This window comes from Pteropus alecto, unplaced genomic scaffold (genome assembly GCF_000325575.1).
Source record: "Pteropus alecto unplaced genomic scaffold, ASM32557v1 scaffold65, whole genome shotgun sequence".
In the NCBI taxonomy this organism is placed as follows: domain Eukaryota; kingdom Metazoa; phylum Chordata; class Mammalia; order Chiroptera; family Pteropodidae; genus Pteropus; species Pteropus alecto.
In genome coordinates this window covers 2,272,713-2,289,115 of record NW_006439191.1, presented here as the reverse complement: position 1 = coordinate 2,289,115, position 16,403 = coordinate 2,272,713, and the positions used below count along the sequence as shown (strand labels likewise).

General features: G+C 33.0%; 1 protein-coding gene across 1 annotated transcript in view; it reads left to right on the top strand.

Annotated features, from left to right (window-relative positions):
* CDC73 (cell division cycle 73) overlaps positions 1-16,190 on the top strand; it is an 85,885-nt gene extending 69,695 nt beyond the window's left edge. The window contains exons 14-17 of the mRNA XM_006916211.3: positions 3,792-3,953; positions 6,486-6,586; positions 11,233-11,374; positions 12,307-16,190. Of these exons, the coding sequence (XP_006916273.1) occupies positions 3,792-3,953; positions 6,486-6,586; positions 11,233-11,374; positions 12,307-12,343 (442 nt within the window). The 3' untranslated portion in view covers positions 12,344-16,190. The remainder of the gene's footprint in view (positions 1-3,791; positions 3,954-6,485; positions 6,587-11,232; positions 11,375-12,306) is intronic.
* The last annotated feature ends 213 nt before the right edge of the window (positions 16,191-16,403 follow it).

Below are 16,403 nucleotides of genomic sequence, written 5' to 3'. Positions count from 1 at the left end.
CAGCAATGCAAAATGGTTCCACCACTGTGGGCAACATAGAGGAGTTTATTTTTTTCTAAATACATCGAAGGTATCTTCTAGCTTCCTTTGTTCAGCTGATAGTGTGATTATCAGGTCTGTGAAGGAAATCTGCTGTATCTGTTGTTTTAAAGATCATTTTAAGTTTGTTTACCTGGTATACCTAGATGTAGATTTCTTAAATATCCCTCTTTGGGGTTCGTTAGAATTAAATCTGTGGATTGGTGTTTTTTGTTTGTTTGTTTGTTTAATCAGTTCTGTCTCTTACCTCTTTAGATTTTACCTCTGTGTTCCTTCCCCCTCTTCCCCCTCTTTTCCTTGCGAGACTTAAATGAGATATACTTCAACCCTCTTGTTCCATCTTCCGTATCTCTTAAATGATTGCACTTTCTATCTGTTTCTCTGTCACCTGCATTCTTGTTAACTTCTTTAGATTAATTTATAGTTGTCTGTTTCTTTGGTTGTGCCCTAATCTGATGTTAAGTCCATTGACTTAAAATTCAGATATCTTATTTTTCTTCAGTTTTAGTGGTTCTATTTAGTAATTTTTCAAACCTTCGGTCTCTTTTTATAATTCTTTTTCCTTATCTAATTTGCAATTTTTATAAGCTGGTTCCTTGATAATTGCATCATTGAAGTCCTTAGTTATTTTTTTCTTTTGACTGTTGTTTCATTTCTGATACCTCACTTCCTTGTGTGTTTTTCACTCTTCATTTAATATATATTTTTTTATTGTTTTCTTTTATTCATTTCCTTGGAATTTTTTCTGTGAAAATTGTATGAATTCTAGAATGTAGGCGGAAGTACTCTAGAAGAGATTTGAATTTGTGTCTGTTGAGCACTTGGAAGTATCCCCAGTCTAATACCACTTTAAATTCTCCGTTTGAGGTTTTTTAACATCCAGATATTATTTTATTCATTTACTTTCCTTTTTTTTTAATTTAGGAAAAAGGAAATTATATTTTTAACCTGGGAAATATCCATAAACTTGTTCTGTTTTCAAAATAACAAACGTAAAGTCTGGAACTTATCTAGCTACGTCGTCTCATTTCCATTTTATTTTTTGACAATGTTAATAGAATTATTTCAGTAGAACTGTACTTGTTTAGACAGTAATGACTTTAATCACGTTACCCATATTCCTTCACACTGATGGACTATAAAGTAGAATAAATAAATCGCCAATATTAAGTGAGTCATTGGACATGAAAATATTTCTTCAAATCATATCCATCTACTATATCAGTTTTATAATTCTGGTTGTATTCGTTAGAATACTTTTAGTTGTAAGTGATAAAAATCAACTCAAAATAGCTTTATCAAAAAATAATTTATTGGCTCAGCATAACTGAAAAGTTCTGTTTTTAGGTACAGCTGGACTCACTGCCAAAATGGTGTAATCAGGAGTTGCTCTTTGTCTCTCGGGCAGATTCTTCCCCTTCGGGGGCAGAGATGATTGTCAGTCAACAACTCTGGGTTAGCAATTGCAGTACAACAGTCATGCCCGTTTCCCCGTAATTCCAGCAGAAATCTCAGGATTAATCTTTATTGGCCTGCTGAGGATAATACGTTTATTCTGAACCAGTCACTGTGGTCAGGGCTGTTAATTTTTGCTTCCAATCCAGGTGAGGTCCAGTTTATTATTCTGAGATTTGATCTTCCTTGCAATTGCCATTGGTGTTGGTTAGGACTAGGGGTGAGGGGCAGGAAAAAGTGTGGGCAGTGTGTTTATTTCTAGTTTACCACTGCATTAAAATGTCCTCCTGCAAGTTCTAGCTTTATGAAAAAAGGAGCTTCTATTAGATACCCTACGTTGAGCAGAATTTAAGCTTTTTTCCTATTCTAGTAGCCTCATGAAATACAGTGATAAACAAAGCGTAAGTTGAATTAGTTTGCCAGTGCCTTCCATGGATAAAAGTCAAAAGTGTTATTTAACTTCTTTGGATTCCCTTCTTTACTCAGTCTTTGGCCCAAGAGTCTACTCCTTACTAGCTAGCTCAGGGATGCCATTAAGATGTTCTTTATACTTTGTCTTAACGTTGGAAAATGTTCTGGCAGTCTCTTACATAGTTAAACAAACCCATGATCCAACAGTTCCATGCACAGGTGTTTATATAAGAAATGAAAGCATATGTCCATAGAAAGACTTAAACAATAATATTTATAGTAGCTTTATTTGTAATAACCCCAATTTTGGAACTACCCAAATGTCTGTCACAGGAGAATGTATAAACACATTGTGGCATAATCATACAATAGAATTCTACCCAGCAATAAAGAAGAATGAACTACCAGTATGCCCACAGCAGGATGACAATTGGAAACATGAAATTGAATGAAAGAAGCCAGGCACCAAAGCGTACGTCCTTTACGATTCCGCATGTATGAATTCTTGAAACAGGCGGAACTATCTTGGATGATGGAAAGCAGAGTAGCTGTTCCTTGTGGAGGGAGGGAAGATTGGGATTTACTGAAAAGCAGATGAGGAAACTTGTTTTGATACAGATGTTTTATATCTTGATGGGAGTAGGTAGTGCTTACACTGAGTGTACATTTGTGAAAACTTATGTATTTGCGAACATCACTTTATGTAAATTTTATGTCAATAACACTGTGTCCTATATGTAGAAATACCCTGACTGAAGCAATGGGGCATAAATGTGATATTTGCAAAGCATATATTTTCTGTTGGAGGAATGACCTCATTCCCATATTTCCTTGTAGATTAGTTTTCATAAGCGAATATATAGGGAGAAAAATAGTTACCTGTGAGAAATTTTTAAATGACATGGCATCTTTTTCTGTTAGATTTGACATGGATTTGTGAAAGCAATCAGCTCATAAGCGAAGTTCACTATTATCACAATCACCATGTACTAATAATTTTCATGACTACAAAATTAGTATCATTGTCTAATGAATCCAGAATGTGGTATTGAAAAATTTCAAAGGATTCTACCAAGTGCAAGCTCTCATGCATCCGCTTTCCCTTTTAGCATTCTTAAATTTTAGAAGCAGAATGATACTTAACACAGTGATTGCGTTGCCCCCCATTTAATTGGAGAGGCCAGACCATAGCTAATAAAATAGCTAATAGACTGTGTATTAAGACTATGTGTATTTCAAAATAAACAAACAAATAAAAAATAAGACGTTTAAAATACTTTGTGAACACTAATGAATGTAGCTCTGTAAATTGCTGAATAATTTTTCAGAATATCCGTTGATGGTACAGAAAAGAAGTAAACTACATAGTTTTAGCCGTTGACTAAATTACTAGTAGTATTTACTAAAAACAGACAGCGTACGCTGATTTAATTTCTTTTAAAATTTGCAAAGCAACCCTGAAATTTGATGGCATTTTTCTAATTTTACTGAGGCATAAATCGTGCAAAGAGGTGTTTTGTGAAGTTCGTGGATAGGGAGCCTGGCAGTCACATTATCTTCATTTGAGAAGTCAGGGATTAGTGTGGTCTTTTATGTAACCTTGGAGAATGCTAAGTGCTAGATGAGTGAACATAAACTGTGTCTGTATGAGAGAGACACATTTACATACTGACTTAGGGTCTAAGTGAGCTTGTGTTCTCTTTGGCATGCAAAGGAAGACTTGTATTCTTTAAGCATTATGATCTATCTGTACATGCAAAGCAGGTTTATTTTAAAAACATTTTTGGTTTAAAACTCTTAATATTGAAGAAAATAATTTCAAAATCGAATTTTCCTATTTGTACCACATTGGATTGTTTGATGTATTTTTATGTGTTTTTCCAAAGATTTGTTCCATCAGATGAAAAGAAGAAACAGGGCTGCCAACGAGAAAATGAAACTCTAATACAGAGAAGAAAAGACCAGATGCAACCAGGGGGCACTGCAATTAGTGTTACAGTTCCTTATAGAGTAGTTGACCAGCCCCTTAAACTTATGCCTCAAGACTGGTAAGATAATCTATATTTTTTACACAGTAAATTTTGGTATAATGAACACATATCTCATTTTATCATGAACTATAAGTAGAACCTATCTTTGAAATCTATGTTAATGTCTAATTTGCTCATCAGTAATATGGTCTGGTAATTCAAAAATAAATTTATATTTTGGATAGCTAATTTTTATTTTAATTACCCTAAGAAGAAACACTAACTTCTTGAAAATTTAATAAAAAGTCCTTCCATTTGTCCATTTGTTCTGGATCAGCTTTTAGAACTAAACTTTCAAATAGACTAATTTTTGAAGGCCTGTATTTTTAGATTTTTGATTTGAAGAATCCAAATTTTCTGGTAAGAAACGATAAATGAAGGAATTGTTATTTTTATTTTATTTATTATAATTTATTATTTATTATAATGTCCTTTAATAAAATATTGAGATACTTTAAAGTGCTTATAAATTCAAATATATGAATTACCTTAAATTATTTTGTTAATCTAACCTGGAGTAAAAGCACAAAGTCTGAGTGCATCTGATATAGAGAATGTAACACATCGATGCCATTAGATGAAATTTCCCTTTGAAGTACTTGTTAGTCTTTAGAAATTAGAGAGTCAAGCCATTGAACAATATGAGTATGTTAAAAATTTACTATAGAATAAAGAGTTCTTGTATTATAATTCTTCCGTGGTACCTAACCAAGATACATGGGGTAATGTATGAAATAAATAAGATGAAAATTTCATATGTCAAGTTTAAAATTTGTAGGAAGTAGGAATGTTAACACCATTTGTATTATATGTTTGAGTTACTTGTAGAAAATGATAATGCAGGCAGTGCGTACAGGTGCTAGGCAGTGTGTATATTTGCTAGATCCCTAGCCATTGGTATCATTACCTAGGGATAATATTTTCCCTACCTTTCTTCTTTTCTTCCTTGTTAATTGTTCTTTTAGGAATTCACTGGGAGTCATATTTATGTTCCTCTGCTCCCCTGCTAACCCAGTGAGACCTGGTAGGATCCAGGTGATGTCTGTCGAGCAGATTACCTTTAGTTGGCAGGCACCTTGAGCATTCAACTATTGTGTGGTACAAGTTACAGCATAAAATTAAGAGGCCATTTAATAGTATGCTCCATTCCCAAGGACAGTTTTGGCAATATGGGGCATATACTCCTTGAAAGGAAGAAATTTTTTTAAGATTTAATTTTAGCCTTAGAGATTTTGAGCAGGTCGAGAATTTTAAGCTGTGGTTTTTCATAGTGACTGATTGTTGCTGTGTGTGTGTGTGTGTGTGTTTTTAACGAATAGAAGGTGACTCTGTTTTAATGTTTTGTTGGATGTATAGAGTCTTCATCTATCGCCCTTGTTACTTGTGGACCTCTGGGCATTTGCAGGACCTTTTCAGGGAGTTATAAGGTCAAACTCTTTCCATAATAATACTGAGTGCTAGTCTTAAGATTTATCAGTCCTCACACAGGGACAGTAGCACAACCAATGCACAAGATTAATCATTTATTTCCCTCTCTTACCCCTCTCTTCTCTCTCCTCCTCACTCATCCTCTCCCTCCCCATCTTTCTCCCTCTCTCTGTTCTGTAGTATGTCCATGCACTTCTGTTTCCTCATCTGTAAAATGAGGGTTATGATAGAACTCACCTCATTGGATTGTTTTGAAGAATAAACGTGTTAACAGAAGTTGTGTGTAAACTGCTTAGACCAGCACTAGCACACCGTAAATGCTTACAGTAAATCTTACTAATGTTAACGGTTATTGTTGATATTATGATTTTGTCCCCACCACTTTAGTTGTAGGCTTAAACTGCTAATGGCAGTTGTACTTACTATAATTTTTCAATTTAGTTAAATATATTGTAAACTAATGAACTATGAAGGCATAGAAAGAGATTTGTTCTTTTTTAGGAAAACGAAGTTAAATGGTTGGAAAACAAATTACTTTAAGAAAAATGTAAAGAATGTAGGGTGAATGAAGCTTTTGTAAAACAATTGAAAACCTTGAAAACTAGATGGTTTCTGTACTCAGATTACTTTCCAAATAATCAGAACTCAAAAATAAGGCCTTGGAACTTCATAAAATGGTTGGTGAATTACTATAATTTATAATGTTTTAAATTAAAATATTTAAAACATATTTGAATATTAAATGACTTCCTTTTAAAACCAACTTTTTTGATTAATAGATCTCCTGTTCCCTCTTGCATTGGAAAATGGGCCCTTACTATTGTTAATAGAAGGGCAAAGATAAAAGGTTAAAAAGATCACATAGAAGGACTGTACATGTACTTAATTATGTTTAAAAGACTTGGGTGTAAAAAACATATATGGGAAGTACAACAATCATTAATGCGCCCTAATGGTGACATTATAATGAAGAGCTACGGTAATGTGCTTTGTTTGCTCATGGAAGTGTTGACAAGAGACTACTTCATTATGGGACCCTTTCCTGAAGGATTCACATCAACCAAAGCTCATGTTTGTGTGTTCTCTTTCCACTCTCCCCCTATTCCCCTTTTCTGTTTTTAGGGACCGAGTTGTAGCAGTATTTGTGCAAGGTCCTGCCTGGCAGTTCAAAGGTTGGCCATGGCTTTTGCCTGATGGATCACCAGTTGACATATTTGCTAAAAGTAAGGTTCTCTTTATTTTTACTGCTTATCCAATATGGAAATGCTCTTGCTTTATTTAAGAGAAAAAGCTGTCTAGGTTCTGTATATATGAGGTGTATATCAAAAGATTCCTATTAAGTAACATTATATAATGTTATTTTTAAGTACCTGTGAAATATTAATATTTTCTGTGTACTTACATCTAAAAGCAAATCAATTGCCCGTCCCCCAACATTAATCATTACCTTTTATGTTGTTTTAAAATCATTAATATTGTTGCACGTCCATACATTTTTATTGAAGTTGATGACCAGTTTTGAAATAGGCTGACTTTTGCTGTACAGTAACGTGTAACTGTAACTTAAAGTGCTCACAGCACTTTTGCCAGCGAGTCCCATTGTGTAGAGTGGCTGGAGCATGATTGGAGGCTGTTCTTTATTCCGGTCTCAGCTCAAGTATTCTTCCTTTAGTTTAGAGAATCCTACTCTGACCATCCTGGAAATAGCCATTCTCCCCTCCCCGTTACTCTCCAAGTTGTTTTATTTTCATAATAGCACTTACTGTTGCTGGGGTATTGTCTTACTTTTATGTCTCTACTGTAAGCCCCCCGTCTGGAGGGCACACTCTGTGATGGGAGGGCCGTCCGTACCTGCTGCATTCACTTTTGTATCGCCAGCGCATAAGAACGTGCATAGGGAGGCATTCGGTAAATGAGTGGATTTCATGTGCCTTATATTCTTTCTTGACCATATATTGGTCAATAAATAGTGGATGGATTTAGCTTGGGGTTTTTTTGGGGGGGGGAGGCTAACTTAGTAACATTAGTAAAACTACTTTATTAAAAAAGCATTCTCATGAAACAAATGTTTATTGAAAATGACCAATTTAGTTACTTACAGTGAATGTAGATTGTGCTTCTGTGAAATCCACTCTGTTTTTAGTAACCTCCATTTTTGTTAGTGGTGCTAGTGTTCTTCCAGGCTAGAAACTGCCCACGCTTGAAAGATATAATTGTTTATTCACCTACCTTCATTCATTTTAAAAAACGAGTTCTAATATTACTAATATTATGATATCTTTATATTATTTATGAAACTTGAGTAATTTACAGAGTTGATAAATAGAAAGTTAAAGATATATGGAGAATAGGAATTTTAATGAAAGTAATGTCAGTGAACACAACTTTTTGTTTTATCTACTTGCCTTGTTGAATAGTATTATAATAAAAAATGATTAGAATGCCTTCAAGATGTAAATGCTGTCTAAATTTCATTAAGTATATAACTATGTTTTGTTGTTTTCTTCAGATTGTTAGTCTTCTGAAATTTAGTTTGAAACTTAGAAACTTTTTAAAAACAGTTATTAGTCATGATTTTCTTCCGTGGATTATTCTTTTTCTTCAGCTTTCTTTACTGACTCCTTTCTGTCAGCATTTAAAATGAAAATATTCTTGCCCCTTCCCTCTTAACCTCACCTTGACCTCACCTTTCTTTCTAGCTCCTTCTCTTTTTCCTTCTACAGCTAAGCTTTTAAAAGAATTGTCTCTCTACCCACTCCCTTTCTTCCATCCAGTTCTCAATCCACTGTAGTCTTGCTCTCTTGGTTTCCAGAGTTATTCCCACCAAATGCAGTTACCCAAACATCAGATACTTTTGACCTCTTTATCAGAATTGAACTCTCTGGACCCATTTCTTCGTTTATAAAATGTTCTTTTCCTGTTACTTGTTATTCTTTCTCAGACTCTGTAGCCTACTTTTCCTGTCTTTCACCTATGTATTTATGTTTCTGTTTCTCTTCTCCTTTAATTATAAATGCTCTCTTAGGGAGATTGATTGTTTTCAACTACCACCTACATCTTCTTATTCTAAAAGTTATGTCTCTGGCTTGATATTATCTCTTAGCTTTTAATTTGTCTCCCTGCTGATTTTGTTCTTGCCTCTTCTAGCTTCCCACCCTTTCCCCATAACACACATTGAAAGCAGTATCTGTGTAGAGAGTGGGGGAGAACTGAGGGTATTGGGAACATCCATATGGGCCTTGGTAAAATATTATATTTTCTTTATATTGCATAATAAAAAAATACAAAATTTTAGAGAAGATATAAATATTTAATTGTATAAACTTGCCAAATAAGGTCATTTGAGCTTAATACTCTATATAGCTTAAAATTTTTTTTTATGCTTGAGGTGACTACATACATTTGTGATCAAGATTTTTAAATGACGATATCTTCAATTTTTTTGTTATCCTTGAGAAAAAATTTTTATTTAATAATCTGTATTATGTTGTTCCTTTGTCATTTGACATGTCATCATCATATCTACTAAATATTATTCAAGAGCATCATTTTAATTTGCTTCTTTGTTCCCACAAAAAATTGTTGACAAGATTCATGCAGTTTGCAGAAGTGAACAGTTCTCAACTGTGTAAAGTATTTTGCTTTAGTATTCATTGTGCCATGAGATAACTGGCTTCTTATAAAAGAACTTTGTTTCTTCCATTTTTTGCCGAGGCTTAAAACTTCTAAATCTTTTTCCGTATCAGAAAGATATTTCACAATAATGTCTTGGTATAAGTTTGTTTGCCACTATTGCTAAATAAGAAAATACTTTGTATGATGAGAGAAACCTTATATTTTCTTCATTGGTGACTTAAACTTTTTGGACTCTGATTTTCTGACTTTAATTTAAAAAGTTGTTTATTATGTGGGAAAAAATAATACATGAACTAAATCTATTGAAATTATTAAGGTGAACTGTACGTTTTTGTGGCTTTAGTGAAATCATTTAAAAAATTATAACGTGTTTTTAAGAATGATTTAGAGCAATCATATTGTGGAAATTAGAAAAACAAAACTTGTAAGCAGAATAGGAGGTATTGAGATGTTGATTTATTTAATTTTAAAACAAAAAAATTCAGAAAATACAGAAAATATTTTTTACGCATAAATAAGTATTTTGAAAATAGGTTTCTGAAGCCATAATATAAAACACCTTTAATGATTTGTTTTAAATTCATTAAATTGAGTTCAATTGAAAATGAGTAATGTGTCTGTCCAGTGTGGCGGACCTTTGTTTATAAAGGCAAATAATTTAGAAATAATGTGCATTTTTTTTTGATAGGCAGAAATAATTCATTTTGATTTCTATCAAGAATTAGACCTTTATTAGTTTTTAAAATCAGAAGCCAATAAGCCAGCAAGCAATATGGAACAACCAATCCATAAAGTAGCTGTCAAAAATTAACAAAGTTAATCATTTTTTTCTTAAAAAACCCCTGATACTAGATAATGGTGAGAAGAGCAGTCATATATTATGTTAGAAAAAAAGTTGAAAGAAAGCTAAGCATCTTACATGTGCACGTGTCAAACGAAAGTCTCACTGAAGACAAACTGATTGCAAACACAGTGATGAGCTAGCTAGGATGATGCAGCGGAATGGTCAGGGAGAGAAAAAGGTTAAAAATTAGCGTTTTGTCGCCCACTTGTCGTTAACCTTTTGCAGCACACAGGAGTTGAGAAGTTTTGCCCTAGAATCTTTTATTTGCTCAGCACCCAGAGTTATCTTGTAGTCTTGCTCTAAAATTTCCAGTGGCTTACAGTCACATTTGGAATAAAAATCAGATTTATAACCTTAGCTGTAAAGGTTCTACATGTAGGACATTGCCTACAAAAGAAGTTATACTTGTTTGTAGGGCATTCCAAGCTTGCTGCATCTCAGGGCCTTTGTATGAGCTGTTCTCTCTGCTTAAAATCCTTTCTCCCAGATCTTTGCTAGACTCACTTTTTACATCATTTAATTATCTATGTCTGGGTAACTTCTTGAGAGGCCTTCCAGTTTTTTCTTTTTCTTTTTCCCTTTTCATCATTTCTTACAAAGTTCTCCCTTATTTTTTCTTGAATGTTTTTTCTTGCTGTACATATATTTTCCCCCAACTGATTAAATCTCTTTCTCCTCCTAAAGTATACTTTAGATTGCTAAAGTATATTGTTTATCTCTACTAAACACTTTGCAGTGATTTTCCCATCTCTCAGATAAAAGTCCAAACTCCTTAATGTGACCTGAAGCCAACATTGTTCCATAACTCTAGTCTTAACCTCTTACCCATTCTCTACACGACTTTGTATGGCATAGTTTCATTCAGTTTCTTTAGTTTCTAGACTAAGCCATTTTTTCTTTGAGTATGCTCTTCTCGGTAACTCGGCCAATTTTGTTCTGTGTCAGTTTAATTCTTACTCTACTTAGGTTTTAGGTTAGACATCACTGCCTATGCAAAGCCTTTTCTGAATTCCATGGTCTGAGTAAGGTGCCCTTTTTTTTCTATGATACCCTGCTACCTTGATCATACTGTGTTTGAATAGCCCTTTTCTTATTTTTTCACAGGAATATGTGCATTTTTTCTTAACCTTATTCCTCATTTCAGTCCCCAGTGGCTGGTGTGTACAAATCTTCAGTAAATATTTGTTGAGTTGAATGTTTCTGAGGATGCCACAGTTCTTAGCATCTATTTCAAATATTACTTTAGTTATAATATAGTTTTGGTTGGTGGAAGAAGAAAAACAGTTTTTAATAGCTAATGTCTGTGTTGGGTATTTTTATTTTTTTATAAAATGTTTTAATTTTTTTATTGCCGTTTGAATAAAAAATATTATTTCCCCTCCCATATAGTTAAAGCCTTCCATCTTAAATATGATGAAGTCCGTCTAGATCCAAACGTTCAGAAATGGGATGTAACAGTATTAGAACTCAGCTATCACAAACGTCATTTGGATAGACCAGTGTTCTTACGGTTCTGGGAGACGTTGGATAGGTAATTCTGATCCTCAAATACACTTACTTCTGCTTTATTGTAGTAATTTTCCTATCTACTTGTTAGAGTTTAAGTTCCTTAAAGTTATAAACCATATCCCCCAGTTCTCTTTTTTGAACAATGTTGAATTTGATGCTGATCTACAGTAGATAATTTAACAAACATCTTTGTTATATTGACTTGAGATACGGATGGAGAAAGGGCTTCTTGCTTGGTAGAAACAGCACACTAAACTCTGAATCAGAAGACCTGGATTTTAGTCTTGAATCTGTGATCTGGCTGTGATGGACTACGTGACCTTTCTGAACCTTGTGTTCTCTCTACCCAAGTAGCTTGGATTAAGTGAGCCCGGTGGTTTTTGTCAGCACGAAAAGGTCTCCGACTCTGGATTTGAGTTGTGGGTAGTTCATGAGAGGCAGTTAATTTTTGAATTTGTTTTAATTACTAGTATAGAGTTCTTAAGGTCCTTTACAACATCAGTTTTGTAATTGGAAGATTTAAGAACAGCACGTGATCACAGTTAATCCCTTTGAATCTGTTACTCTCTTCGAGGCGCCCTTTCTTGGAGAAAGGTTGAGTCGTAACTTTCTTGGTCTAAGTTCCTCACTAAATACTATGGGTTTTCTCGAAGTTAGAGGTGACTGAGGAAATCCAGTGATGATAACATAATATATAAAGAGAAACATTTATTATTATGGCCAGAAACTCTTAGACTATAGATTTTTATTAGAGGAATGTTCCTTCTAGCTTACTTTAGCAGTCCTTATATTCCCAAGGGTTACAGTAGCAGCTTTTCAGTATTTTAGAAAACAAAAAATCCTGTTTCACTACTGATTTTAAGTTAATTAAAAAAGTCAACTTATTTTACCTGTAATAGTCTAAAAATTCTAAAATTCCTGTAACTTATAACCTATTATAATATTATTTTTCAGGTACATGGTAAAGCATAAATCCCACTTGAGATTCTGAATTACTTGGGTTTCCCCTTCTTCTGGAAATCTGGATTAAGAAGCATGGATATACCTTGATCTAAAGACTGAGAGTCAAGCTTTATGAATTTATCAAAAACTTACAAACGAAGAAGGTCACAGATCGATCAAAGACCTCATTTGATGCTTTATGCTTCAAAGGGATGATGCCTGTCATTCATATAAGCAAACTTTTTTGGCTTATACCTATTTTTTTAATATTAGCCTTCTAGTCTGTAATGGAAATTGTATATTTTGATAGAAGTTTTTTCTCCATTGGTTAAACTAGCATTACTTAAAATTTGTTTCTTTAGAAAATAAAAACAGGTTATACATGTGTGTATATTTAGAGGTTATAAGGCTGCCTAAGCCATCTTGCTTCTGATTTTTCATTGCTCTACTATTCCTTTTATTGAAAATACTATGTTATGAATGATATTAAATTTTTAGTTTCTGGAACTTACAAAACCAAGCAAAGGGATGTGACTATTTTGAATGAATCAAAATGTCAACCTGTATGTATACTATATCAATACTTTTTATTTAAAAAGGAATAATGAAAAATCAAGAACAATTCTTCATCTTTGGTTGAACTGTTCAGCCTTTTCAAGACTTCTTTACTTATATTGAATACATTTAATGAATGTACATTCTTCTCACTGACTTTGGTGATTTTAAAACTTAGAATGATATATTTCTATCTGTGATATATTTCCACTTGAAAAATCACAAAAACAGATTAAAAACCTAATAGCTATAGTACTTTTTATTTTGGGAGCTAGAGTATGACTTGGTGGAAGGAAGTGTATTAATCCTACCGTAGTGAAAATGAAACTTTGACGACTTTATCTTTCCTCATAAGTCCACCTCTCATTCTTAACTTACTGGGTGTGGGGTTTAGAGTCTTCTCTTTCTAGGCAAGTTGATCTTGGAGTCCTTATCTTCCATTATCCCTAAATATTGATAAATTCTCCCAGGCACCAAAGAACACATTTGCTTAATTGTCTGAACAGAAACAAGATAAAAACACTGGTATTTTTATGTGCATATTCAATATTGTATGAAATATAAAACCTATATTTTAACTTAGTAAAATATTTTACTACGTCTCTACTTTAGACAGAGTGTTGCATCCAAGATACAATGAAAGAGCATTTTCCGTGAGTCTGAATTTCACCTTTTACTGCTTAAAAGCAACTTGGAACCTTTACTCCCCTAAAGAATTTCTGCCATTAGAATTGTTGCTGATCATTTTGTATCATTTTTACCCTGCCTTCCCTCCCAGTGTCTCTCTTAGCTATATCTGTCTGTATAGACAGATATATGTAAACATTTAGCTCCTTATGTTGACATTACCTGGCCTCATTTTGAAATTTAATGCTATCATAAAAATGAGAAGCACTTATTATTTATTTTTTAAGTAACCATGAAAACTCCATATGGAATTTGCTAGGTTTTTGAGAAGAAAGCCAGTCAGCATTTAAAATAGATTTTAGGGTATTTATAAGGTTTGAAGAGATCTTGCTCCCCCTCTTTCTTCTCTGCATCCCCTCTTTTTGAAAATAAAAGGAAACTCAAATTTGTTCACATTAGAATATCTCAGCATATAAATCTGTTTTCAAAATAATGTATTGTATAAACGTTCTCCATGATGAAATAGTCAAGAACTAGAATCTGTAATATTTTAAATGTAAGATTACTTGTTAAGACTACTACAAGTGGACATGAACTACCTTTCTATAAAGATTTTTAGTATTTATACTTATGTCATGTATGAAATTTACTTGATACAGAGTGTGGTTAAAATTGGGAACATCTTTAAACAGGGTTTATTTTTCTATCTTGAATTTGCCTTATATATATTCAAAGGCTTCTGGAAATACAATACTGTAAGGAACATTAGGAAAAGTACAAATATGCTATGCCATGTCTTTTAAAATCGGACCCTTACTATGCACTTGTTTTATTTTTTGGCAGTTCAGTCCCTTATTTAGGTCTGTGTAATTAATTTTAAAGCTGTTAATTCTAAAAAAAAAAAAAAAAGTCTTTTAGCCATTCACTGTTTGCTCTCATGACTCCAAGTCCTACAGGCAGCACCTATCACAGTGCCTTGCACATAGTAGGCAGTTAGTAAATATTTATATACATGAACGAATAATGTATTTTAATGTAACTGATTCATTTCGAAAGTACTTTGACTATACTTGGTTTTGGAGTTTGAAATTTCAGAATTACAGGGAATGAAGAGGCATATGCAGATATTTTAATGGAAATGAAGTACACATTGACAAACTTGACTTACCCATGAGTTACTGTTAACAGGAGACCCCCTTGTCTTTTCCCACTGGTAAAGGGAAGCTCCATTTATATATTCCTGGAATGTTCTTCTGAGTCAGGTAAGGGTGAGCAGCTTGTAGGTTTTGATCAGCTCTCAGCCCTGACTGCACATTAGAATCATTTGGGGGCCTTTTAAAAATACCGTTGCCTGAATCCCGATTCTGATTTAATTTGTCTGGGACGAGACCTAGTTGTCAGTATTTTTTAAAAGTTCTTCAGGTAATTTTATGTTCAGAAGAGATTAAGAATCACTGGTTAAATTGTTTTGAAAATAATACCAGTATTAAATGTTATGTTTTCTCCTTTTTCTTTCTTTTTTTTTTTTATGGCCACCCTTTGCACTAGACCATCTCCTGTTTCGGTGGCATTGGCCTAAAGTTCCACATGACAAGTTTTATTTATTTAATATAGGAGTATTTTGCTGTTTAATATTTAAACAATGTTTAATATATTTCATTATAAACTAGTATTATAGTTTATGATTTGTTCCCCATGTGTCCATATCCTTTACTGACTTTTTTTTTAACAGCAGCATGACAACAATTCATACAAAAATAACTAATTCATAATGAGGAAAATTTCATAATTTTTAAGGTAGAAGGAAGTATTAGTTTCTTATCTGCCATGCAGAATTAGATAGTTTGCTTATGAAAAGAAAGAAGCATCTTTTTAATTGGTCTACATAGAAAAGTAAAAGTAAATTATTCATTTAAATAAAATTCATTATCTAATAAACATTGAAGGAAATATTTTTCCTAAATAAAATTTTTTGTGACTCTTAACAAAATTAAAGCGATGACATTGTTCTTTTTTTGGAAGGTGGGGAGTGGGTATTTAGTTGCCATGTTTCTTACTGTATGACAGTAGTTCCATTTTGTCAGTGTCAACAATAGAAACGATGATAGGATATACGTACATGGCCGGAAATAAAGTACCACTTTGCCAGATACTTATCTAAGTCTTACTTGTTGAGCTACTTAGTTTATAAAATTGTGACCGTTATATTTTATAATATTAAAATTCAATTACAAAAGCTGGTCAAAATGAAGGAAAACATAAAAAAATAAATATAATTACCTTGGCCTTAATATTGCTTGACAGAATTTTTATTATTCATTGGGTTTTAATATTCAACTGGTTAATCGTAGCATATAAACTTTAGAAATAAAGGGAGAAATGACTGAATTTGACTTAAGTGGATTAGAAATTTTGAAATGCCATGTCTTATATGTCCTGGCCTATTCACTGCCACATTTGGATATATGTTGACCCCAGCATGGTATCTATATTATGTTGGAATAATAACTAAGGGAAAATTGGAAATGTATAATAGATGTATAAATAATTTTATTTCGTAAATGCATAATAGGTAATAATACAGGTTATTGATCTGTTTGGGTTTATATGTATTATTTTAGGTAGTGTTTATAAGAGTTTCTCGGGAGTTATAAATGTGTGCCATTTAAATGAGTAAAGCTAATGAAATAAACTAATTTTATCAAAATTTAAAAGGTGATACTATGTCAAATTTAAGTAAATGATCTGAATTCTTTTGCCATTGGATTTCTTTTTTATCCATTTAAAATTTACTAAAAACTACTGAACCTCCCAAGTTTGATTATAGTGCTTAATATATAAGGCAGTTCCTTCTGTACATGGTGTGGGCACTATTAGTGTTCGCTCACCAATTTGTACTGTTTCTCAAGAAAACTAGTTATTGAACG